General features: G+C 46.0%; 1 protein-coding gene across 1 annotated transcript in view; it reads right to left on the reverse strand.

Annotated features, from left to right (window-relative positions):
* Positions 1–27,888, reverse strand: part of GDPD5 (glycerophosphodiester phosphodiesterase domain containing 5) — a gene marked incomplete at its 5' end in the record, with an annotated part of 123,413 nt that overhangs the window by 42,049 nt on the left and 53,476 nt on the right. Inside the window, 3 exons of the mRNA XM_082493996.1 lie at positions 3,020–3,079; positions 3,732–3,825; positions 10,969–11,072. Of these exons, the coding sequence (XP_082350122.1) occupies positions 3,020–3,079; positions 3,732–3,825; positions 10,969–11,072 (258 nt within the window). The remainder of the gene's footprint in view (positions 1–3,019; positions 3,080–3,731; positions 3,826–10,968; positions 11,073–27,888) is intronic.

Genomic DNA, 27,888 nt, shown 5'->3' on the forward strand with positions numbered 1-27,888 from the left:
AGCCCGTGACACACCAGTGCTATGGAAGGTTGGGGGACTTTGCTCAACTTGACGCTCCAATTGTTCTATTCAGGGATAAAGCTTGAACACACCCAAAACAACAAACATTGCATTTCTCAGTAAAGGGTGAATATGTGTGCAAGCAAGGCTGTGCATCCCCATCACTAAGCAATCATCTCTGAGATGGTCCAGCACAACGTTGTGCAGGGATATGACTTCATCTGGATCTGCAACAATTGTGCAGTCGGCATCCAAGCCATGTTGGCAGAGCAGTTCGAACAGATATTGCAGCTTGAGAAGAGGCTCTGGATGACAGTGGCTGAACTGAGATGGCAGAACAAGACCCAGTCCATCAGCCACTTCCCCCAGCCTCCCTCTTCTTCCACATGGAAGCACTCGGAAGTCTGAGCAGAGCAGTCAAAAAGAAAATGTCACCTCTATTTTGAAGGTAAAAAGTGCAAACCATCAAAAACTGCCACAGAAATAACTCCAGCTGTAAAGACCTAAAATCTGGGCTGTCTGTCAGAAAATAGTTCACCATCCTCCGCCTCTCCATCTGGTATCTCAGTCTCTGCCGTACTGGATGCCTGCTGGATTAAAAGGAGGATGCTGCTCTGCATCTCGATCTCATGTACTGTCTAGATCTGAAATCTGTGTGGGAGACTTGGGCAGAAAAGGCCAACTGATACGTAACAGCGAACTAATCCTCTTGGATGCACAGGACACCTCTAGACCAATTTCAGATTTACTTAATACCTGGGACATGCAAATAAAACCCCCCACATTCCCAACATTTACAGAAATTACTTTCGTATATAAGGACATATGGCTTTAAACTGCAAGAGGGGAGATTTAAATTAAATATTAGGAAGAAATTTTTCACTGTGAGGGTGGTGAGGCACTGGAACAGGCTGCCCAGAGAAGTTGTTGAGGCCCCATCCCTGGAGGTGTTCAAGGCCAGGCTGGATGTGGCCTTGGGCAACCTGGTCTAGTGAGAGGTGTCCCTGCCCATGGCAGGGGGGGTGGAACAAGATGATCTCTAAGATCCCTTCCAACTCAGGCCATTCTATGATCTTCAAGGTCCCTTCCAACCCAAATCATTCTATGATATAATTTCTCATTCTAGTTTAGCCGATGGTTCCCACCTGCTGTTCCTCTCCTAGATGCCCACAGACCGACCTGCCAACAGCACAAGAGGCGTCCATAGGACAGCAGTGGCTTACCCTGAGCCTCCAACTCATGAACACGTGGCAAGCCACACTGTTTCAAGATGTTTCCTCATTAAGGACTCTGAATTAATAAAGCGCAAAGCAATGCCTGTGGACAACTGTGCTTTGCCATGGGGCCTTGCTGGCAGTGGTCATTCTGCTCCCCCATCCTGTGGTCAGACCTCTGAGCCACCCACCAGAGCGTAACATCAGCATTGGATCTACTTTTCATCCATTTTATAGCCTCTAAAGCTGAACTCTGAATTCAGCAGTGACAGAAGACTCCGTCAACGAGATTTCTCCAGTACAACCCTAATTCCTCTTGATGTCCCTGCCCTGTGCAGCACAGAGGTGTCAAGTGTGTCTCCATTTCATCATTTCCTCCTCCCATCAGCCCCAGTTTATTGCTTCCTACCCTCCCCCACGTATCTCCCACTCAGCTTATGATCCTCAGCTCTTTTTGCAGGATTACAGGAGAAAATTGGAAGGGATCGTGCTATTTGCACATACCAGCCTTTCCCACGCGCTTTAATCTATATTTGATGGTAACTCAGCACAGTTGCAGAGAATATTAACTTCATCCAGTCTCTTATCTAAACCTCCTTAGAAAGCTGAAGGAGGTGTGGGGAAAGGAAGAGAGACAGAGCAACACATCTGAGTTGTGATGAAAGGTGGACTTTTTTGGAAGACGGGAAGGAAGGGTGGGTTTCTGTAGGCAAGAACTAACTGATCTCCAACAACACATTCCTCTTCTGGACTTACTCATCAAAACCCACCAGCCACCTGGAGTGCGTCTGAAAAATACCATTTCCCCCAATGGAGAAACATATGTTAGACTCAGAAATCAACAATTTATTTTCCAGCAGCAGTCAGACAGGCCCTACCCCCACTTTGCATTGCATCCCCTCCTCCCAAAGAAGCATAATTTCTATAGTTTTCAGGAAAGAAAAAGAAAAAAAAAAAAAAAAAAAGAGAGGGTCAGGAGGTCTGTGCTGTCCCTGTCCTGGGCAGGGGGTGGTACATCTGTTCAGGCTCTGATCCTGCAAGACCTTGTCACGTGCAAAACAACCAGTTTGAGGAGGAGCTGTATATTGGCAGATCCAAGACTGGTTCCTTAATTGCCTATTAGCAGATTGCCAATTATAATTGAATTCTGTCAAGCCGTTTTTGTTGGCACTGTCTCTCCCCGTAGCTTGCTACATACCATTCCTCTCCCCTTCTGTGCTCCAAACACCAGATCTCCACTTTCCTCCTATGTTCCATAGCTATTCTTTATTTTTCAAACTGCTTTGCATATAAATCAGGACCTCCTTGGTTTCCAGCAAACCACAACCTGCACATTTCACCCCCCCAGCTTTAACACCTACATCTTCTCCCAAGGCTTTTCTACGGTCGGTTCATCCAAGCACATCCTGAAAAGTGTCATGTCTGCTCAGCCCTTCCTCCAGGGCTGGGTTCAGCACAGAAAGGAGCACCGGGGAGGTTCAGAATGGAGTACCACCATGAGCCGAGACCAAAGTCAAGCTGCTTTAATGACAGTGTTTCTCAGTCTCCAAAAGCGGGCCCCCTGTCAGCAGGTACCCCAAAGCATTTCACCAACCATGGAATATGGTTATTGTCCCCAGGCTTTGATTGACCCCACTGTCCAATTTGCTCAGTCCTCTGAGATGAAGACACAAGCACCACAGATGTCTAAAGTTCATGCTCTTCCCAAAAACACCATGAAGGCAAGTACCACTTACACCACCTTCTCCTTAGACTTCTGTTTCATTGACACCCTGCTCTTTTCCAAGCTGAGAAGAGCCATTTACCTTGTGAAGCCAGTGCAGGTTCATTTGCTGTCCCACAGCTATGTGACATAGTGCGAGGATCTGGAAAAGAAGAAATCAAGTGCCAGACAACAGCACACCACAACCATCAAATGTTTGCATGTGCAGGCACACACCACCACCCCAAAAGACAACCCAACAGGCCAAGGCAGAAAGCAGGGCTGGGTCCAGCAGACAACACTTAGCTCATCTGTACAGATAGATCCTCTCCAAAGCCAAAGCTATGGAGGGAAAGACCAGCCTCCAAAAGGCAGGGAGTTGGAGAATGTGGTCCAGGACATCAGGAAGCACTGACTACCATGGGGCCAGGTACTGCATGCGATCTCAGTGGACACCACCCTGAAGGTCCCAGCACCCTGGGATGAGGGGAAACAACTTGTACTTGTGATTGGCAAATAAATACACCAAAAAGTGGGGCTGGGACCATACTAAAGGAAATAAAAGCTGTATTTCTCCTCAGGCCAGCTGCACCACCAGTATATGGGTCGCTGTCTCCGCTCTTGATCATCTGAGGTCAAAGACCTCGTGTTTTTCGCTTTCCATTTATTTTAGGCAACTTAAGGCTAAGAGAGAGAGGGAGAGAGAAATCACTTCTGAAAGGAAAATTGCTCAAGTCATAGGTGGACTGAAAGTTTCATACCCTTTTTAAAACAAACACACAAACCTCTAGGAAACGGCATTTTATTCTACTCACCAGTAACACTGTAATGTACGTAAAGCCAGCAGCAGTTGTTACAAGTATTGGAATGGACCAGTCACTCCAATATCCCATTCGGTTATATAAAAACCTGAAAGATAAGCGTGAAGGACCATTAAGAAGAGATCCAACACCATAGCAACTTCACCAGGATTTGGCAAAACTTTAGAAAATGGACCTGTCCGTTTCCACCATACAGACAAGAGAGAGGCAGCAAAAAGAACGAGTCACTCAAAATCCAGTGTTTGCGCTTTGATCCCTCATGGGAAATTAACTCTGCAAAGAGGAATCAGACAATTATGCCAAACACAGAAACGACATTACTTTGGGCACAGAAAAAAAAAAAAATAAAAAATCATACAGGACCTGAACTTGAGTTTTCAGAAAAATATTCCATACAAACAAGGGAAAAGTATCCCCACACGTGGTGGTGTTTGCCTAAATAATAGATCCAGTGCTGTCCCATGTGCTCGTAGACTAATAAATATAATATAGAGGTAGTATCAAGAACAGGGGAAGAAAATCAATGTTGCTGTGCATAGCTTTGCTGTATATTTAAGCACAAACTCTTTGGAGAAGGACAAGCTGATGGAAGAAATTGGCGCTCCTGTTCCTATCTGAGACTGTCTCTTATTCCAATGGACCGTAGAGAAGGTCCAATCCTGAGTGGAGACTGTCAGGAGTTGTGCTCAGAACTTCCCAAAACAGGGCTGGCTAGAAGAATTGCATCCTTCTGACCTTCTCATCTTCAACTGACTGAAGGATTCATCCGTCCAGCCTGAAGGATGCCTGTGTGGTTTCTTTTGGCTCAGTGGGTTCTCTTGTCCTGGTCCTTCCATTTACCTTAAAGCTCTAAGTAAGAGATGGTCCATTCAATGGCTTTGTGATACAACCTTGACAAGAGGCAGCAGCAATGTCCTGATGCACCAGATGATCAGAGCACAGTTAGAGCACTACTGAGTTATAGATGACATCCCACAGGTATATCTCCAAAGCATCTACCTCCAGCCCAGCTTCTTTGGTTTCTCTAGGCCATTGCTCACCAGTGAACTCCCCAGTTTCACTGCTGTAAGAGTCAATCAGAAGACCGGTGTTGTCTCAACATTGTCATCAGTGACTAGGCCCCAAAACCTGGACTAACGTCTTTGCATGAGTTTGCAGTGGCTTGCTGAGCTGACTGTTATCAGACGTAGAAACCTTGGAGAAAGGACTGAGGTACGAGCAACGTTGTTACCATGGTACAACGGTATGAACAGTGTTGTTACCTGGTACAAGTCTATTTTACTGAAGCAGCAAAGCAAAGAAACCACATAGCTGCCGTTGAAAAAGATGGATCGCACTGGCTGTGCCAGCACCAATGAAGAAATCTCAAACCTCAGTTGAACTTTCCTCATTATAATGTCATTATAAAATAAAAACACACTTCCTGATAAGAAGTTACCCTCCTCCAAAGCTGGCCATGCCTCATACACTCCTCTCCAGGCATGCGTGGAAGCCTTACTCCAGACAGGCGGAGATTGGCACATTTCCATGGGACAGAGGTGGAGTGGAGGTGGGTCCAAGGAGGAGCAAGGTGTGCTACCTAGCATAAAAGATGGTTCCTTAGTAACCGAATTTTGAAGATCTTCCCCACGGAGAGACCACGATGGTAGAAGCAGCAGCAGCAGAACGCCTTCTGGATTCGGGACCATAGGGACACCTGTAGACCCACGATGGTAGCTATAATCCTCTTTCCCCCCCTTTTTCCCTCATCTTTCCTATTATTCTCCCTTTCTATCGCATGACACTTTACAGGCAGAACCAATAAAGTAACTATGTGTTGAAAGATAACTCCCTGGGCTTGATGCCATTTCTTTTTGCACTTTGGGATCGCAGCTGAAACGAACCATCATGTGTCCACCGAAGAGTGGACCGTGACACCTGCACACATGCAGAACAGTTGCCACGTCTTCAAGGATTACCAGCACAAAAGCATAGAAGCCAAATGTCCTTCCTTTAGCCTAGTGGTCACAGGGCTGCTCTAGGAACAGAGAAACCCACGTTCGTTCTCTGCCTTAGCTTTTGGGATTGCAATGCTCTTCCCCTACCACCTCTCCAACCAACAGGCAAAGGGGTATGCTTCATCCTCCCTCTGAGGCTTATTTTCTTCCCTCCTCTCCTCTATTTATCCAGGTATCCTTCCCCACTCTGTTGTTTGGTTTTCCAACCCTGTATTTCAGAGGGCAGAGTCAGCTCAGCATCCTGCCTCTCTTCATCACTTTCATAAAGCCAACGGGCAACGAAAGCTTTATGAACAGAAGCACCAGATGAAGCAGACCATTATTCACAGCAGCAGCAGCACGGTAAGAGACACTGTCCCTTGTGCCTAGCAGCGGGTTTCAAGTGTCAAATTTGCATTTAAATAGCAATACTCTCACCAGTGGAAAACAAAAAAAAAAAAAACAAAAAAAAACCCAAAACATCACCAGGTTGACTTGGATTGGGACTAACTTCATCCCCATGCAAATCCTCTGGTACAGCAAGCACAAGATGGTTACGGGGTGGGTGATGCAGCAAGACAGCTCACACGTGCCCAGCAGAAACACAAGTCCTGGAGCAGCGCCTGGCTGCTGCGATCTCCTGTGCACCTCTGAACACAAGGACTGTGTGAAGCCCATCCTAAGTTGCCAATCTCTGGACTGACTCCTGCTGAAGAGAAGCAACCAGGTTCAGAACACACCTGAGCAGAGACTCCAGAAGGCTGAGTTGAGACTGACCTCGCTGTGTTAGAAGATCCCATAACACGGTAGATATTGGGCTTCAACATCTGACAACGTGGGGCTCAGGTCAAATGGTCCCACTAGTCTTCCTCAGCCCTACTCATCAGCTCATTCAATGACCTGGCCAAGGCCAGCACCTAGGGTTGTGGGGGTTTTTTGTTTTGTTTTGTTGTTTTGGTTTGGTTTTTTGTTTGTTTTTGTGGTTTGTTTTGTTGTTGTTTTCTTTTTTTTTTGGTTATAACAGACATAAAGGCTACTACATACAAGCAGGTCAAAGACTCAACCTCCTCCCCACCACTCAAATCCAGCATCACTCAACCACAAACTCTGGTCTGGCAACTGCCCCATTTATTCTCTCTGGGAGTAAAGCTCCCAGTGTTGGATCTGGAAAGCAAATCCTCGGGCTCAAATGTGACCCATGTCCAAGTTCTGCTTAGGGATTCAAAGAGCCATAACAAAAGGGATCTGGAGGGATTCAGACGTGCTGTTAATAAAAAAGATGGAAAAAAGAAGAGAGGGCTCCTCTGAAGTCTTTACTAGTGCCACCACCAAAAACTTCCTTCGCTCAGCTTCAGTATATTGAAGTTTTTGCTCTGATGTCCCTTCAAGTGGCCCTCTGATAGTGTCAGGTCTTTACTTGATGTGCAAATGACTGTTTTAAAATGCTGTTTCCATGGTAGTTATGAACCAGATGAGCCTTCTCCAGAGCCAAGGAAGAAAAAAATTTGCTACACAGACTTGCATTTATAGTCCTGCTCCAGAGGGAGCACAGCCAGGTTCACAAATTACAGTATCCCCCACATCCTTCATTAACCAACATTGAGCTTTCTGTTGCAGTACATCGCTTGCACTCTGGGGATCTATAGTATAATGCAATTAAGTGTAGACACCACAAAGAAATGCCCAAAGCAATACATTAAAAAAAAAAAAAAAAGAAAATAAATATTTACTTAAATTTAAGAGGCACAAAGCCCTTTCACTGACAAGAACCTCATTGCATATTCAGCCTCGTAGGAAAAGGTAAAAAGCCTGCAGCAATACATGCTGGGCTATAATTTTGCCTTGTCTTTCTAAAGCCCATTTCAATCCCAGAATAGTCCCTTAAGCCTTTGCGAGTTTTTTAAATGCCAAATCACCACATTGCTGTAGGTAAACCCTACCGCTGCCACAATTTAATTAGGTCAGTTTGGTTTTACATAGATACATGCACCCGCTGCTGGAGCCCAAACGTGCTGCCTGAGCCATCGGCATGGTTTGTTATGCTCATCTGTAGGTTTCTGGTACCTCTTAAGTCATCTCTGGCAGATGCTCAGCAGCATTTAGCAGAGCTCTGCACATCTGGGTTAAGAAACAAGGAACATCCTAATGAATACAGGTTCCAAGTACCATTTTAGCCAAAAGAACACAGAAGAGAGGGATTGCAACACATTGTAATTTCAACAAGAATAGCGAGTCTTTCCATTAGCATGCTAATAACCTTGCCAAGAAGGACCTGGAGTTATGAAGGACATGAAGTTGAATGAGCCAACAGGTTATCTCCACTGTCAATAAGTCAGACTAGTGGGTGGCAGTAGGAGAAGTGCTGCCAGCGGAGCAAGAGAAGTTGCTTTCCCTTCTGCTCAGCACTGGTGAGGTGGCACCACCACCAAAGTGCGCTGGTTTCAGCTTCCCAGTTCAAGGAGGATGTGTAGGGGGTCTAAGGCAGAACTACCAGACCAAGATGGTGAGGAAGCTGGAGAACACAGCTTACTAGCAAAGTTTGAGGAAGCTGGGCTTGTTTAGCCTCACAGAGAAGAGGCTATGAGATGATCTAATTGCTGCCCACACTGTCTGACAGACGGTTATGAAGATGATGAAATCAAACTCTTGAAGAGTGACAGACATTGCCAGAAGAGGAAATGGCCCTTAGAGGTTTGGGTTGGAAAATCTTCTCACAGAAGGCGGTGCAGTGCTGGAACAAGTCCCAGAGAGGTGTAAAGTCTTCATCCTTGGGGTTTCAAGACTTTGGTCAACCTGGTCTACTACTGGCAATAGTCCTCCTTTGAGGGGCTGGTTGGACAGATGAAACCAGTCTTTCTTCAGCTGCTGTGGCGGGACAGGTTGAAGACATTCAGGGTAGGTACCGACACATGACATGAGGAAGGAGAGCTCACAAGGATGAGCATCAGAGGGCAGGAACAAGTTCAGCAGCTCGTCACACCAATGTGATAGCAATTCTTTGTCTTAGTTCCTCCAGGAAGCCCCTACCAGTAGCTCGGTGTGGTAGGCCCTGCGCAGAGATGGCATTTGCCCCAAAGAGCCCTTCCTCTAGTCTGAGAGAGGTTATGGCTTGCAAATAAATCAGTGGAGCAGAAAGGAGGGCAACACCAATAAGCATCAAAGAAACCTTGTCCACAAATATTGCCCACAAATGATAGCCACTGAGGAACAGCAAAGATGGGGTTTCTAAGAGCCAGGACTCCACTGTATCTCACCAGCAACAGGCTCACAGCCCTGTTGGGACCAAAATGATGTTTTCATCTCCTTTACACCCCATCTGGCTGAAAACTGTTCTGTTTTAACGGAGCCCACGCATCTGTGCTGGGAGGGAAGAGGGCCAGGCTCAGCCTGAACAGACCCAATGGGAATTGTTTCCTCTCTGCCTGGAAGCGGCGTGGCTGTAATTAAAACCTCGCCCCATGTTATCATCCTCCCTCCCAGCCTTTCCACAGCATTTCAGGCTGTTTTTCAGAAACCCTGCTGTTCTTCTCAACCTCCGGGGCCAGTGCGTGGAGCAGGGATCTAATTGGGGTTTACAGCACATACAAAGTGGTGACCCATTTTCGGCGCTGAATGGCAACGCTTGGACAGATGTAGCTCTGCTATCTGGCATCCAGAGACCCTCCTCCGTGACTCTTGTGCACAAGAGGGCTTGCTTTGCCAGGGCCGTCAATCCAGAAGTGCTTCTAGCACCCTGTGCATACTGGGTTGCACGGCAGGGGAACGGGCTTTGGTCTGTAGGTGACATGTGTGGGCATTTTAAAAGGGACCTACAGGAGAGCTGGGGAAGACTTTTTACAAGGGCATGTAGTGATAGGATGAGGGGGAATGGCTTCAAATTGAAAGAGGGGAGATTTAGAATAGGTATTAGGAAGAAATTCTTGACTGTGAGGGTGGTGAGCCCCTGGCACAGGTTGCCCAGAGAAGCTGTGGCTGCCCCATCCCTGGAGGTGTTCAAGGCCAGGTTGGACGGGGCTTGGAGCAACCTGGGCTGGCGGGAGGTGTCCCTGCCCAGGGAAGGGGGGTTGGAACTGGATGATCTTCAAGGTCCCTTCCAACCTAAACCATTCTATGATTTTAAAGCCCAAATACCTCTTGCATCCAGAGCAGACCTGCGCATCTCCTCCCATTCCTGCAGGAATGTTTGGGAACCCAAAACTTTGTAGTGTTATGGCTGCAATGCCCATTCACAGCATCCCCAGGGCTTTGCTTCATCTCGGCACAATGATTTTTTTTTTTTTCAGTCCTTTCTCAATTTTAAGGTAAAACAGATTTGGTTTTTCACTGAAGTGGACTAGGAGCATTCATGTCCTTTACTGAAGGTATGAACTAAAAGAAAGATGTGTTCCAAAATACCCTTTAAAAAAGGGTGTTTTTTCATGCCAGTATTATAAATAATCAAGAGCAATGGTGATGGATTTCAGTTCTCAGAGTGTGGGTCTGAACAAAGAGAAAAACCACACTCCTGGGAGGAGACAGCTCACATTAGTAAACTCTCTCCCTCACACAGCTTCAGCATTTAAAGCAGGTGATTTATTTAAGGGATCAACTACCCACGGGGTTTTAAAATGCAGCTTACATGTTATCTTTGACAACAAGATGAAGTCAAAGCAGTTTGGTTAGAAGAGGCGCCAAGGTACCGTCAAAACGTTTTAAGATGCTGCTGAGATAGTAAAAGGGAGAATAATTGCCAGCACTGGGGGGAGCTGGCAACACCCTAAACTACCCAGCACATCCCACTGGAAAGCTTTGTTTTCAGCTCCTTCCAACTTTGCAACATTTTCCACACCCATGTCTGCTTCAGGCTGAATTTTTGTCATTTATATTTTGTGGGAAGTTGCGGCCAAACTGCTCAGCCACTTCCAAACCCAGCCAACCATAGAAAAAAAACACACACACAACAACCAAAAAGCTTCTACATGATTTCAGCACCATCTTCGGTTCTGCATGCTGTTCACCAGGGAACGCACCCTACACCAAGCTCCATTACAGCCATGCAATGGAGATGTGAAGACACATTACATCTATCAGTGAAGACAGTCACAAGAAGCTCTGCTTCAGTCTCACTTCCCACCTCATTTTCCCTTTACTGTCATTAACAAGTCCACCTGAAGGACCTCAATAAATCCAATCCAGTGTCAAACTGCTCTTAGAGGCGTATGATGGCAGCCAAATTTGAGCCAAGTTTGCACCTCCACAACAGGGAAACTACTCACCAGTTGATTTCATTGTAGTCATTGTGAACTTCCCACCAAAAGTAAAACCAGACCAGGGTCAGGAAGAAGGACGAGGTGAGGATGACAAACCAGAGGCGCTCCCACTGTGGATGGAAAGAGAAGTCAAGGTTAATACTATCCCATTTCAGGGTCAGTACCCCATACTGTCCCACATCTCATCTAGAGCCGTTGAGATTGGATAGAGGAATTTGGGGTCCCTGCCCATGGCCGGGTGCTTAGAACTCGATGATCTTTAAGGTCCCTTCCAACCCAAACCATTCTACAATTTCCAAGGGCAGATTTCAGACCTTTCTCCCCTGGAGGAGGCAGAAGACACAACCACGGTCCCCAGCTCTGGGCAGAGTCGTCACTGAGGTAGACCCATCTTATGGAGGGCTGGGACAGCATTTCTCCAGCTCTCAGGCCATGTGGAAGGAGGGAGCATTTCTGGATAGTTAAGGTTTTGGGGTTGGGTTTTTTTGGTTTGTGGGGTTTTATTTTTGAGGCAATTGTTTAATTAACTTTTCCATTCGCATGTGAAAGATGCAACTCGACATCTTAATCTCTCATGGGTTCAGCCTAAATGACTGAGTAGCTACCACATGGCAAAAGCTACACAGCAGTTTAGGGATGCTACGACTACACAGACGTATGAACTCCTTCCCTCGGGGTATTCAGATCCTGCAGAGCCAAACCACCCATCCGCAACATTTATTCCCACTACCACCACATATGTAAGTGTTTTGCAAATAACCCAGCGGGACAAGAGACCACACCAGCATCGGATGAAAGATATTTGCACCAATGTTCAGTTTTCCTGAATGTTTCAATTAATGCTCCACCCCTCCCCGCCAAAAAAATAAATAAATAATAAAAAAAAAAATCCCTAAAATATCTGTTCAGTGTCCCGCTCCAATAGCATGGGTAAAATCCTAACCCACAAGGACATCCATGAAGAGAACAGTGTCGCAAGAAAACCGTCCCTAACCAACACCACTTCCATGTGCTCCTTGTTGATTTTACTCTGCAGACACTAAATAGTCCACATATGTTTCCATTTCAACTAGCATCCAGTTTGTTCAGAACAAAACACCAAAATAAATTCATTCCGGAAAATATTAAAATGAGTCCTCTCTTCCCAGAACGAAGAAGAAGGGATGAATATTGAAAAAGTGTATGAGCAACTCTACTACTACAGTTTCCTTCTAGACCCTGAGCACAACATTAATCTCTTTTGAAAATGCCCTTTTCTCTAGTGAACTGTCACAGGGCTTTTCAAATATGCAAAACGATGTAACGAATATAAACAGTGCTTTAGTGACATAAGAAACACTACTAGTCCTTGCCTTCCCTTTCCATCTTCAGGGCTGAAGCTATTTACTTAACTGCGTATTGACTATGTTTCATCATGAATCACCCTGGATACCAATCTTGTGATTCGGCTCTTCCCTGTGCGCTCCATCTCATAAGAAGTGCCAAAAGAAAAAGAAAGCAATAAAAAGGGCTGGAATTATTTAATTAGGTTTTTTTCTGCACCAAAAAAAAATAAATGACGTTTTCTGCCAGAAATTCACCATTCTTGGCCAGGCATCACAGTTAAAACTTTTCTTCAACTCAGCTCAAGTTTATTATCCAACTTTGATCAAACCTCAGGAGCACCAGGTGCCTAATTCCCACGCGGGGCTTAGTGTTCCAGGTAAGTGGGGCAAAAAGATGGAGAAGGTGGTACAAAGGTACTTCTACAGTGCACCTACTGAGTACATTCAAAGCTGCATGGTCAAACTGCTCTGCCATGAGCTTAGAGACTATCTCCCCACCTCACGCACAGATCTGTGCCTACATGCACAGGTGAGCTCCTGGAGGGAAAGCGCTGAGGCTGAAACGGCAGTTTTCCCCCTAAAACACCCCACCTTTTGTAGCAGGCTGCCAGCCATAGCATCTACATCAGCTCCATAGTCAACACCAGCCTTCCCTAGTCCCAAACGCCGCAGCAAGGCTGCAACATCTCTCCATGATGAGCCTCCTCCACACCGACCACCACTGCACAGCCAAGCCAACCCTTTCCAACCAAGAAGCTTCAGATGAAAATCCACCCATGCAACATCTGGATTATATAAACACTCAAACCAAAACCCACTCACACCTTCACTCCATCCCACCAAAACTCCCCAGGAGAAAGCAATTGCTAACCCTTTTGACAGACTATGACTATTTTCTCCTGGAAGCCTTCCAGCCTGCAGATCTCCAAGCTTTCCAACCTCAGTTTCCCTACTGTTTGCTGGCTTTTTCCTCTCCATTTGGGTCTAACACCTCCTTGCACTTATCAGCCACGCTGCTCAGTCGGTTAACTGGAGAGGCTTTAAACCTCACTCACCTTCCAAAAACCTGTCAAGTGCTGAGGACCAACATAGCTACAAAAAAAAAAAAAAAAAATCCTCTAGCTCTTCAAAGGTCATTATGGGATAAGCTTGGTCAGTACTCATTCACTGGATGACAGTGATTTGATAAACAAGCCAAGGAAAACATTTCAGAACATGTTTGGGCTTTTTTATTTTCCTTCATATATCTGTTTTTTCCCCTCATTTCCATGCAAGTAGCATAGCTTGTGTCAAGCTCTCCAAAAGCTATTTTTGGTCTGTCCTTGATGGTGCGCTTGCCAGATATATTTGCCTGGCTGATTTTGTGAAAACCCAGTCAAACTCTTCAAGGCCTGACATGCTTCAGTGAGTTCAAGCACAATTCTGAGTGGGCTTTCAGAACAGGGAACATCTTTCCCGCACCACTGATGCTATTCAGCACAAACTGAACCAGAATCTGAAACTTTGTGGATCAAACTTATGTGCACAATATATCGTATTTATCCCATGTCCTGTACAACCTCTCTCCAGCCGTCCCCCATCAGCTTTAGAGGTCCCTACTTTGCAAACTCCCCACATGTGTTAAAGCAAGGCAAAATCTGCAACGTGCAACAGCTTCAAGCCTCTACTGCCAAAAATAAAGACTTAAAATCACGTCATCCCAATCACTCAATCACAGCCACAAGTAGGTGGAGGAAACGGTGCCGCTTCACCTACAGAAGCTCAGGCAGAACCACTAGAAAGTCTGAAGGTGCTTGAGAAAATGTCCACATTTTCAGCCCCATGAGATTTTACAAGAATGTCAGCATTGACATTTTTGGCAGTTGTTCTAGAAAACCTTCCCTTTGCCACCCTTCCCTTTTTGTTTCTCCCTCTCCCCATGGGAATAAGATGGACATGCTCGCTAGTCACCAGTTACTCGCACTGAGCTTAACCATGTGCAGCTTACACAGCACTATTGTCCTGCAAATGAACTCCACCAAGCACATCTGTATTAGCGCCTTCATTCTTGTCAGGATGCATTTTGGAAGTAGCTCACTTTTTTTTCCCGCTTTCTGTGTTCTACTTCATATCACTAAAGGGCTTTGGGTGAAGCTAAACCAGGAGGTGTGCTCCAGGAGTGAACCCAATGCACCTCAACTGCCAACAGGCACTCAGTCCACAGGACCAGATTAGAGCTACTCCTAAGTGACTACACCACCGCCTCCAAAATGCTTCTACCATGGATGTCAAGATCTCAGCCTCAACTACTTCCTTCCACAAACCTTTTCTCTTGGGCCATGCTCCTTCCCAATGCAGATGTAGCCATGATATCTTGCACAATGGTACAAAACAGTATTAACCTCATAATAGAATCATAGAATCATCTAGATTGGGAGGGACCTTTAAAATCATCGAGTCCAACCATCAATAAAACGCTACCAAAACCACCGCTAACCCATGTCACTCAGCACCACGTCTACCCATCTTTTAAATGCCTCCAGGGATGGCAACTCCACCACTTCCCTGGGCAGCCTGTTCCAATGTTGGATAACCCTTTCTGTGAAGGACTTTTTCCTAATATCCAATCTAAACCTCCCCTGGCACAACTTGAGGCCATTTCCTCTTGTCCTATTGCTTGTTATGAGTGAGAAGAGGTCAACCCCCACCTCTCTACACCCTCCTTTCAAGTAGCTGTAGAGCGTGATAAGGTCTCCCCTCCTTTTCCCCAGGCTGAACAACCCCAGTTCCCTCAGTCATTCCTCATAAGACTCATACCAACATTTAATTATAAAGGAAAACAATAAATGAAGAGTCACCTTTTTCATCCAGCTAAATGGCCTGAGAGGACATGTACCATGCACTCAGTTAACCCCCAAAGGAGCCAACAGCCATGGACGATGTCTTGGCAGAGCACACTCACTGAGATGGCCACAGCCCAAAGAAAGATGGAGGGAGCATCAACTAAAAAATCAGAGAAGCGATTTGGAAGTGAGAATATTTAAAAGAGTCAGGCACAGGTTGAAGATTTTGCACTGCAGAAGCACGTTCAAAAACAGGCAGCTGACACATACCGCTGTGCTTGTGATCTCAGACCTGTTGTCAGGGCACTTCTAGCAATGGAAATAAGATTTCCTACTCCAAGAGTATCTACAAAGTCAGAACAGTCCCAAAAGGAAACAAATGAAGACTGAAACATGTTAACAAGTTGCAGTTTGTCAGTGATTTTTAATATTTTTTTTTTAATTGCAGAATCCCTAAAAAAACCCGAAACAAACAAAAAACCCCAGTGTTTCATCCACATCTCCAATCCCCACCCTGTATCAGGTGGGAGCATAACCACCTCCAAAGTAAGGGATGATGGCAAAATAAGAATAAAACAAAAAAATAAAATTAATTTAAATTGCCACAGAAAGAAGCAGTTTGTGATTCAACTGCAAAGTTGCCTCATGCAATTTACCAGCTCTCGTGAGGCAAGTTTTAACCTAACTTGTTAAAAACAGTGCTGAACTTCATATCAGAAAGCACAGAAGAGATTTTTCCAATTTGTGGGATTAGTTTTGGTTAACTGAAGTCTGCACCAGCTTCTTTTTCTGCAACTCCCCAAGAGAGACGAAGGTCGCAGGATTATTTACCACCTGGCACCGGTGGCACAGGACAGCAGAGAGGCTCGGAAAGGTTATTTTCTTTCCTCTCAGATTTGTAGGAGATATTATGAAGTTCATCTACTTACACACTCCCACATACCCCTCCTACAGGGACTATTTCAATTTAGTTAAGCCTGCAATATTAGAAGCTATGAGATTTCTCACCGATTTCTACATTCTAGCTGATCGCACACATGATGGAAGACATCTCGTGATACCATTTGTAAACCACAGAAATTCGTCAACCAATAAAACCATACTTTTTAAAAAGTTTCTTTAGAGGAGGTTCCCTGGCTGCCAGTAGAAAGTGATCCTCTGCCAAAACTAGCCACACACAGAGCTAGTGTGCAGTTGTCTGCCACAACTATTGTGGGGTGGACACAACTCAACGCTGTGCTGTTCTAGAGAGGCCAGAACCATGCTCATTTGATAATTCATAGAATCACAGAATGGTTTAGGCTGGAAGGGGCCTTAAAGATCTTCTAGTTCCAACCCCCCTGCCATGGGCAGGGACACCTCCCACCACACCAGGTTGCTCCAAGCCCCGTCCAACCTGGCCTTGAACACCTCCAGGGATCGGGCAGCCACAGCTTCTCAGGGCAACCTGCGCCAGGGGCTCACCACCCTCACAGTCAAGAACTAGGTGATCTTTAAGGTCCCTTCCAACTCAAGCCATTGAGTAAAGGTCTGCTCCATTAAAGCCAAGGAAAGCCAAGGTTAGAGCCAGCTGACTTGCTGGCAGCCTATGGGTGAAACAGAGCATAAACATTTCGCTTCACTGAAGTTGCTGAGTCACCCCAGTTGTCACTAGTCCTGAAACGTCCTCCTCCACCTGTGGTGGTTTCTGGAAACTTCTGTCAGCTCATCCCAAAGGAGCAGCAAGACTTACACCCTTGAGATGTGCCTACATCTCCTGGCCTTGGGATAAAACTGCAGGAGCCCCGTTCTAAAGCAAACCCACCACCTCCAGCATCCTCTCCGGCATCCAGAACCAATGTAGAGTTTCCAAATGAACTGGAAAGCGAGAAGCCTGTTTTGAACTGTGAATGGGTAAGAGGAAACGCCAGTGCTGGATGGATTAAGGGCTCCATTCCTGCACGGATTAGCTCATAGCAAACAACGGTCCAGCAATCAGCGTAGGCGAAGTTGGGTCCCTTCCAACTTGTGCATCCCTGGAAGCTTTCCGGTGAAGGAAGTCAAATGCCACTGCTGTAATGCTGCTGGGAGCTTGCCCCCATTTATACCAGGGTAGCTAATCATGGCAGCTCACAGATGGAAACAGGCACTTTTTTACTTTTTTTTTTTTTTTGTTCCCCTTTTGATTCACATCCAACTGTGAAGAATGCACCAACACTCACCATGAAACCTTCTGTGGCAGTAGGTCGTCCTCAAAGCTCTCCCAGAGCAGCTGAAACCACAGTAAGCAAGATTTCTCCTAAAGGGCCTCACATCTAGGGGTGAGGCTGTGGTTGCTTGGAAGTCAGGAGATGCACAACAAAGCGGATTTATTTTCCTGATTAAAAGATATTTTCTTTAAAGGACTAAAAAGCCAGAAAACATTAACAACTTTACACTAAGCCACCACTGAGACCAGTCAGAGGAAACAACGTACTGTTGTGTGGAAGAAGTTTAACTCAGAAGAGTGCAGCAAGTGGGGTACTATAATATTTTTTTTTCACAACACCCCATGAAAACCCTTCACAGAGAGCGTAAGGGGGCTTAAGAGGCAGCAAGAATAAACCAGCATTCACACCTCAATTGAGATGGCTCTACAGGTGCCTTGGTCTTTTAACAATATTCAATAAAACAGAAGACAGTTCTTTGAAAGAGGGATGCACAATGCAAACGAAAAATAAAAAGAAAGAAGAAAAAAAAAAAACACAACAAAACAGCTATTGATTCCCTTCAGATTTAAACCTCCCTTAGCCTGGAGGGCCTCAAATCAAGAAAGATCATCACTAACATTTGCAAAGAGAAGCCAAAAACCCTAAACCACAGAGCAAGAAAAAAAAAATAATAATAATAATAATAATAATAATAATAATAAAGCCCTTCACCGCAGACCACTGTAAAGACCCAACCTTCATTTGAAGAGCAAAGACAGGAAAAACAGGTAGCATTTACTACCGACCGGAAAGACAGTGTGATGGCGGGGAGGCTGAAGGGCAGCAAAAGGATCAGAGACGAGCCCGCTAAAATCAATAGAAAAACTCCAACTCGCTTCCCTGCACTCTGGCTTGGAACCAAAAATCTTCTATTGCTAGATTCATTATTTCAGGGAAGTGTATAAACGGAGTTCCCTTTCAATTCTGCATTCCTCTTGGGTGCTAATTTATACTTCACGCTGCACCAGGAAATCACTCGTCATTAAATGTTATTGGCAGAGCGGACTCCTTCCTTGTCTCATTGCTACTTCAAGCAGAACTGAGGTTTATTCTGCCAAAACTCTTCAGGGATCCCACTCCTTCTTTTAAATACATATTTTTTTCAACCTTCCAAATCCAAAAACTGAGTGGTCTATAGTCCCATGTTTGGAAAAAGTCAGTGCGAACCAGAGCCATAAAAAAACCTCTGACTCACTTCTCCAAATTAACACTGAGTTATAATAAACATCGTGCAGAGTAATCCAACCTTACAAGTAAGTTAAAATTATTTTTCCATTTCACCTACTCATGGGATCTGTGTTCCGGTCAAGAGGTTTGTCATTAGAGACATTAAATCTGTTCCTAACGTTACCAGCTACTGAAAAAATGTGGAAGGAACTCACTCCACACTGAAAAAAAAAAATAGCAAGCGTATAGAACTATAGCTACCCTGGGCAAGAATTATTACCTACGAAATATAAGGCTGTAGTGGTCTCTGTGTACAGTCAACCAGAGGCTTGCTCCAAACAAAGGTTTCGATTGAATGATCTAAATTTGCTCTGGAGGAAGCTGGGTCTCTTTGTCAGCTATACAAAGAGCCTCTGAAACCATCTTCTCACTTTCAACACCTACAACCTGATAGCGTGAATATCTCACCGCCATCCAACCCACAGGTCTTCTTCCGCCAACATTAATAGAAACATGTTCCACCTCCAGTCCCCATGACCAGAGAGGATTTTCATGACAACTTTGCGTACAAGGGCTGCTGAACAGTCTCAACTTTCAGTCTGCTCCCTCCAGCATCTCTGCAAATACCACCATTCGAGCCAGGACCCCAGCATGCCTTGCAAGGTGGCAGATGTGCCTGCTGGAGAGCCTCTCCCAACATAGCTTGCGTTCCCCAGCTAGAAACGAAGGAGTAATCTGAGGGACAGACTGGTTTCTGGGATTGCCAGTCATCCGACATGAAGAAGGCTCTTGTTCAAGTCAAAGCACACTGGAAACTCATGGCTTTTAGTCTTCATTATAGACCTTACCCATTCTCTGTCTCCTGAACACAGTAAATCTCCCATTAATTCATTAAAAATGACTGAGTAAATAAAAAAATCAAACTAGAGCAGGAAGAAGCTTTTTGATGGTATCTTCCCACTCCCTCCTTTGTCAGGAAAACTCCAGTTGTGAAAAATTGAAGCCTTTTATAGGAGATGTAATGTTTTAAAGTGATTTCTTACCGAAGGGCATCTCAGCTTGAGGTTGGAATTTCTGGTCAGAAGAAACCAAAGAGAGACTGAGCCCTCCCAAGACCTGGCAGCACATCGGTCAGAACGAGCAGATGGAGAGCAACAGCACATGGATCTGACCACACGTGCACATACACACCAAAAAAAAAAAAAAAAAAAAAAAAAAAAAAAATCAAATGTGGGCATCTTTCTCCAGTTCCAGTCATCCAGCCATGCTACTGGAACAACTGCAGCTGCAAACTGGAAAAGTGAAAGGAGGAAAACCAGAAGTCTGGAGGGGTGATGTGACATGTGAGGATAGGGGCAAGTGACAGGGAGAGACCTCAGCCACCTGCATCCCAGTCTGTTATCGTAACGCTAGCCACCAATCTCATTTTCTATTTATTTGTATGCAACGCAACTGTGAGTCCATGCTCTGTTGGCTTTAGTCTTCTCCCCATCACAGGTCACCATCCTACATCAGTCCTGCCCTGCCAGCACCAGGATCTCTACACAACAGCTATTTTAGATTGCTTGGTTAGTTTAATACACCCTGGGCAGACTTGCTTACAATTCCAAGGATATGATGCAGGAGCAAACTAGGGTTACTCAATTTTGTTAGAAGTACATCAAAACCACTAGAGAAAGCAGTAACTTAGAATGATAGAACAGTTTGGGTGGGAGGGTTCCTTTAAAGGTCATCCAGTCCAACCCCATTGCCTCAGGCAGGGACATCTTAAGCTAGATCAGGTTGCTCAAGAGCCCCGTACAACTTGGCCTGGAATGTTTCCAGGGATGGGGCATCTCCCACCTCTCTGGGAAACCTGGGCCAGCGCCCTACCACCCTCAGAGTAAAACATTTCTTCCTGGTATCTCATCTCAATCACCCCTCTCTCAGTTGAAAACCATTACCCTTATCCTATGGTTCCACTCCCTGATCAAGAGGCCCTCCCCAGCTTTCCTGGAGCTCCTTTAGGCACTGGAAGGGGCTCTGAGGTCTCCCTGGAGCCTTCTCTTCTCCAGGCTGAACCCCCCCAACTCTCCCAGCCTGTCCTCCCAGCAGAGGGGCTCCAGCCCTCCCAGCAGCTCCGGGGCCTCCTCTGGCCCCGCTCCACCAGCTCCATGTCTCTCCTGTGCTGAGGCCCCCGAGCTGGAGGCAGCACTGCGGGGGGGGTCTCCCCAGAGAAAAGCGCAGCAGAGGGGCACAATCCCCCCCTCGCCCTGCTGGCCACGCTGCTGGGGATGCAGACCAGGATGTTGGGGGCTTTCTGGGCTGCCAGTGCACATTGCTGGCTCCTGGGGAGCTGCTCATCCACCAACACCCCTAAGTCCTCCTCCTCAGGGTTCCTCTCCATCCCTTCATCCCCCATCCTGTATGGATACTGGGGGTTACCACAACCCAGGTACAGGACCCTGCACTTGGCCTTTTTTAACTTCACGAGGTTCACACGGGTCTACTTCTCAAGCCTGTCCTGGTCCCTCTGGATGGCATCCCATCCCTCAGGCGCATCAATCACATCATTCAGCTTGATGTCATCCACAAACTTGCTGAGGGTGCACTTGATCCCACTATGTCATTGATGAAGATATTGAAAAGTACTGGTCCCAGTACAGACCCCTGAGGGACACCGCTTGTCACCGGTCTACATCTGGACATTGAGCCATTGACTTCTATTCTCTGGATGTGACCATCCAACCAATTCCTCCACAACTTCAAACAAGTTATATTAGTAACTCTCTAATTCCACACAGATCAGGTGTCCAACTGCCCACGGGCTTCCCTTGGGCTATGGTGAGGTCTCCCTGAACCGCTCCTCTCTTCTTGGCCCCACCACTATACATCTAAACATTCCTTCTCCCATCACTCCTTTTAAATTCAAGGCTTCACCTCAGAAGAAAGCACCTACCAGTTTAAATGCTGAGCTTTCAGAACAGCTAAGGTATATTAACCAGAGCAGCTAAGCGACCTGTGGAAAAATCTCATCTCCATCTCCCTGCCACAAGATATTTATCATTTTCCCACAAGGAACTGTAAATCTCCATGCTGAAGGCTTTACATTCAGACAGCATTCACAAAGCCATCCAATACAACTAGGGCTTCAAACTTGCAAATGCAGCAAGACAGAAAAGGTATTTTATCTTCCTACAGCACACACCATCCTTGTGTCCCTAAATATCTACCAGCCAGGCACCTGCCTGTAGCAAATGAATGGATTTTGTTGAAGGATCAAGGCCACGTAGTCCTAAATAACTGCTCTCCACCTCAAGAGCCAATACAAGAGCTGGACTCAAATTAGAGCACCGCCATTACTCAAGTGTGTTTTCAGGTCGTTGAAATTCACTCACGGATACAATGAAGAGTTTACTAATGAGCCTTCACTATACTATTTTCTGGCATTTTCAAGAATCAGTTTCCTGTCGGCATTTATCAGTATTAGCTCAGAGCGGAAAGGAGGCAAGCTAACATTTATCCAGTGAACACAAAAGAAAAATTGACGACATGATTCTCCGTTTCCGGATTACCCAATTGGACCTCATTCGAATAAACAAAAGAAAATCTTCTTCAAGCAAGTTATTAAATCATCTCTGAAGATGAAAGATGACTACATCTCCCAGCTGCGCCTATTAGAACCAGGAACTGAGGATAAACAAGAACAAATATCAGCTGAAGCATTTTGTTAGTGTGCACAGTAGTTCAGTTCCTACAGCGAAGTTACAAAATTTCATTAATTACTCATGGTATGTGAATGCATGCTCCTTAAAACAGTGGCTCGCACACTATAAATGAGAACAGTTTTCCATGCCAGTCGATTTTGAGCTCATTAGCCCTGATCAGTATCAAAGATCAAATGCAGACCCCAATAAACATCTAAAGATAAAGCGACTGAGGCAGCGAGGGGCCTCTGGCAGGCTCTGCTCTGAAGTCTCGCTCAAAGGGAGGCCAACTCAGGTCAGGCTGCTCAGGGCAATGTCCCAGCAAGGGCTGAATGTCTCCAAGGATGGAAATTCCCACCTTCCTCTGGGTCCCGCTCCAGGATTTGACCACCCTCATGAGGAGAAACTTTCCTGGTGTCTAACTGGAACTTCCCTTGATGCAGCTTGTGCCCATTGCCTCTTGCCCAAGAGCCACGGCCTTCTCTACAGCCGCTCCTTAGACAGTTGCAGAGAGCAGTAGGACCTCCCCCTTCCCTTCTCCTGCTGCACAACCCCAGCTCTCAGCCTCTCCTTCTACGTGCCAGGCTCCAGGTCCAAGCACGTTGGAGGCTGTCTGGAGCTCCCTAAAACCTGCTCAGATGTGGTCTTTTCAAGCGTCAGTAGAGAGGAAAATCCACATCCCTCGAGCTGCTGGCTGCACTGTCACTATTACGGCTCAGGATGAAGTCAGCCTTCACTGCCAAAAGTACATCCAATAGCTGAGTCTCGTATTGCAGAGGGATATAACAAAAGGGAAAGTATCTTGCACTCCAAGGATTTGAAGCCTTTAAGTGAGCAAATCAATAGACTCGACTAGCAGATGTTGACCTACCAGACCTTACGTACATTGGGAACAGAATCAAGGCGCCCAGGCTTCAACTCCCTCGCCTTATAGAGGCTGCAGACGGATCAGGCTTTCATCCCTCCATTGGATTTAAGACCCGCGAACCCAAGAGAGAGCAGACGGCAGTCTGCAGGACTCCACAATGCAACACTCAGCTCTCATAGCACTTTGTAACCTGTCCAAAGGCGTCATTATCTCTCCATCTCACAACCAAGACCGTGAACATCTGGTACAAAACTCCACTTGAACACATTCTCCAGCTCTTGCTATTTACTCTTCATCCTCAGCTTTCTCTCTTTTCCCCGTCTTTGCTCAGCACTTCAGATCTCATAAGTTATGGGACATTTTCCATTTGTTACAGCCCTCCCCGGGCAGGAGATGGACTGATTGGAAGGACTCATTTGTCAACACAACCGATTTGAGCCAGTCTGGCTGCTTTCCAAACACTGCAAAGGTTTTGGCCGATTCCCTACTCCTAGGTAACATGCTGTGGTCTTGCATAAGAGGCACCTGCCAATAAATAAATAAATGGGAAGAAAAAGGAAGAAACTGGGTCTAACAGACAACCCATCCGAAGTAAAGAGGGAAAAAAAAAAAAAACGTATTTCTGCCCTTCTGGCAGCTGAGGTTTCAATAGCTAACCAGGTGCTTCCTAAAGTCAGTCATTGCACATCTCAGACATATCTTATTTGATTATTGCAAAGACTAGGCTAATAGCTCTCCACACACCTTGTTAGGGAAGGCCATGGATGAGATTCCTGAGCTGTGACATGCTCCATTTACAATTCAATTTAGCGGGTCAAAGAAAGTGGCAGAGAACATATTATTGAAATATGTGTTCCTGCTGGGGCTGCCGTAATTGAACTGTAGATCAACAGATGCAACAAAAAGAGAGCGCCAAATCTCTAAAAATAACATTATTACACTTTGTAAAACACCTCGGCTCCCAGCCTCCGAAAACATAACCAGAAAGGGTAGTCAGGCAGGACAGCTAATTCCCTCCAGGCTTCAGGGCTTGCAGCCTTGCAAAGCTGAGGAGCAATCGGGTGGTTTTTCTTGCCCAGGTCACACGCAAAGTGGATAAGGGGACCTGAACGAAGGCATAACCCACACTCACCTGCCCCTCCTTCCCCCCACACTCTCCCATCACAGAGGACCGGTTTCTCTCTCGGTGTATTTCATTGCAACATCTGACTGTATCCCATCACAAAAAAAAATTGCTGGCAACTCTCGACGGCGCTGCGATGGGAATTCCCGCACCGTTCCAGAGATGGTGCACAGCTGGAGCCAGGGCTGTTTCTGGCTCTTAGTGGCCCCAGGGGACTTTCTGCAGCAATAGTAATGTCCTGGACCAGCTCTGCCTCCTGCAATTACATCCTCCCTCTTTCATTCAGTGCAGAGGTAAACAAAAATCCCTCGGGGAGCCTCCGATTCATGAGAAAACAGGACAAAGAGCGATAGGGGTTCCCCAATCTACCCCCCGCAGCATGATTTACTCTACGTTCACTGCTCCTGACAATGTGTTTTTAATCTACTGCTTACATTGTTTGGGAAAGATGCAGTGATACCCAGCGCTTCCAGCCATACTAATGGAATGATTTGAGTATTACAAACCTATTACTGATGCTAATGATGCACTATCCCCTTTCTCTTTACCAAATACTTTGCATATTTGGAGGCAGCTATCTTTTCTAGACTAAATAGGTCCAGTTCTTTCAGTCTCTACCGATTAGGCTCGTCTAGGGAAAAAAAAATAAAAAAAAATAAATAAAAAAAATAATACAGCCCATCACTCTTGCACAGACCAACTGGATGAGGTCCAAGCCTTGCCTGAAGTGGAGCACTTTGCTGGGGCACAGCACCCCTGCTGAGCTCTCATCAGCATCAAGCAGCAGGAGGACTGCATCCCGGATGCCTCCTGAGGGTGTTATTCCTCCTAACACATCCCGGTCTCTTGAACTGTCCTTTTCACAGGCACGTGATGTTGTTGACTTGCATTCAGCTTAAGGTTTGCTTTAATTAAAGCGCCAACATCGCGGGGCAATGGGGTTTAATCTTAAAAAACGGTTTACTAAGAGCAGGTTTAATAAAAAAAAAGGACTACGTAAGTTAACTAAGAATAGAGCCAATGCAGGCTATTAAATGTAATGGCCTCAGTACCACCTCTTACACAAGAAATCTCAGAAAAACTGATTGCCAGAAGAAGAATAATTTTGTGCACATCCCGGGGGGTTTGGAAGGTCTTTCCCTAGCTGTCTCCTTCTGGCCCCAGTTCGAAATAAGACATTTGGCTAGATGGGTCCTCTGCCAGGCCCAGAAAAGGTTGTAGTCATTAAAACCCCCAGACACCTCCAGCAAAGCTGTGGCCCAACCGCCCTGCATTTCAGCGGATCACTCCATGCCGGAGGAAAAAGCTCTGCATTTGCCGTTGCTGATCCTATTTCTGTCCTGGCCCCAGACTGCTTTAGCAGCTTGTCCAGCTCAGTCCAATCCCAGGCTCTGACGTGCCTCCGGCTCTTTCCTCTTTGGTGTTTACGAGTTTAATAAGCATGGCTTTCATTAGGAAGAATGGTGGATAGGATAAATAGTGCGTATTTATCCCTATTTAAAGAGAATTACTGTATTGCAGGAACGTTTAGAGGAATTCTGTTGTAAAACGCTCTGGTTCAGAGCAAACAGTCCTACCCCAAATAGCCTGATAAAGACATAAAATGGATTCAAGAGCAAAGGACTGGACTGGGAGAAGAAAGACGCAGTAAGCCAATTCCTTGGATAATTTCTTTCCCTTACTTGGCAGTAAGTGTCTGCAAACCAAATGCTAAACATGCTACTTTGTCATGATGCTTAGCACAAAATAATAATAATAAAAAAAACCAAACACAGGGATTTCTTTGCTGGTTGAAAGGGCGAGAGCATCACCATCCAGTGCTGGAAGACAGAAACCTGACAGTGAAAGAGGCAATGGGTGCCGTTCTTGATAATCAATATGAGGTCCTCCACACTCCACAAATAGCCTTCCACTTGAAAGGACAGGGAGTGAAAGGAGAGATGCACAAAGAGCAGGACTACATGTTCACAGAATGACCAGGAAGCTCACCCTGACAGTGACACTCTGAAAGGAGTCCTGCGTTACACTCCAGATGAAACTCCATTTGGGTCTAGGAAATTCCTGCTTAGCTCCCTGCTTCATATGAACAACAGATCATAGAATCATGGAAAGGTTTCTGTTAGAAGGGACCATGAAGATCATCCAGTTCCAACCCCCCTGCCCTGGACAGGGACACCTCCCACCACACCAGGTTGCTCCAAGCCCCTTCCAACCTGGCCTTGAACACCTCCAGGGATGGGGCAGCCACAGCTTCTCTGGGCAACCTGCACCAGGGGCTCACCACCCTCACAGTCAAGAATTTCTTCCTGATATCTCATCTAAACCTCCCCTCTTCCAGTTTGAAGCCATTCCCCCTTGTCCTATCACTACACGCCCCTGTAAAAAGCCCTGCCCAGCTCTCCTGTGGGTGCCCTTTAGGTACTGGAAGGAAGATACCAACGTGTTGTACCTCCAGGTAAGGTGACAGGCTATGCATGTGAAATCTGCCATCCCCAAAGCCAAGTTTGTCTCTCAGTGGTCATTTTGATCCACCTGCAGAGAGGACCATGTCCGCACCAGCAGGTGCGGAAGGAAAAAGCTAAACCAGGAGCATCGACAAAAGTGGTGTCAAAAAACAAAAGAGAGCATTTGCCCATATGGAATCACAGAATGGTCAGGGTTGGAAGGCATCTTTGGAGATCGCCTAGTCCAGCCACCCTGCCAAAGCAGGGTCACCTAGAGAGGTTGGACAGGAAATCCACATAGGTTGTATCTTCTCTTTCCATCAGGGTCACAAGCAACAGGCAATGACGGCTTAAAAAGGCATTTGCAAGGGCTGACTATCCAGCTGTCCTGCCTGACGAGTCAGCAAGGAGCCCAGCTGAGGACAGCAGCAAGGAAAGCTATAAAGCAGGAGATATCTAAATGCTTGCGTTATTCAGAAATCACTGTCTGGAAGGCACAAAAATGACGATGACAAGAAAAAAAAAAAAAAAAAAAAAAAAAAATCGGCTAATAAAAGCTGCAGCAAAGCAGCTGAAGATCTGACTTACGCAAGGTCCCCATCCCCCTTTCCAGCATCTCTGACAAATCGCACATCACTGTTGTTGCAATTGGGCATTTTCTGTGATGTTTATAGTTCTGGCACAGAATTATACACAAACTATGTAACAACACCACCACCACCACACTTGTCTCGAGGGAAGCCACGAGATTCCCCTGCAGCTATTTCCTTTCAGTGCCCATCGCCACGACTGAAATGCAAACAGCCAAGGTGCAGATAAGAGCAGTAAGCTGTTCCCACACTGTTTTAAGAAGGACCGAGACCCCGGTTGCTCTATGCGTGCGTTGAAGAAGGCATTGCGACTGCTTTGTCGCCGGGTGCTTTCCAACAGCACGCTGGCACGTGGACTCTTCAAATCCCAAAATAACGGCACTGTCCACATAACTCGGTTTTCTTTGCTTTATTTATTACCATACGATCATCCGCTGCAAAAGCGTAAAGACACGCAGTGACCAGGGGACATCGCAAGTGAGATGAGGTACCGGGCCCCCAAGGGAAGGACATTCACCTTTCCAGAATCAGAGAAAATTTAACGTTTCCTCTGGGATGCCCAGTGGGTGCCCCTGGAGACAAGCAAAGCACGCTGGGAGGATGCTCTTTAGAGGGAAAGCTCAGTTCATTTCCTTGCCATAAAATTGCTTGCAATTTCTGAAAAGGCATTTTA

The sequence above is a fragment of the Vanellus vanellus genome, assembly GCF_965231255.1.
Source record: "Vanellus vanellus genome assembly, chromosome: 1".
Classification (NCBI taxonomy): domain Eukaryota; kingdom Metazoa; phylum Chordata; class Aves; order Charadriiformes; family Charadriidae; genus Vanellus; species Vanellus vanellus.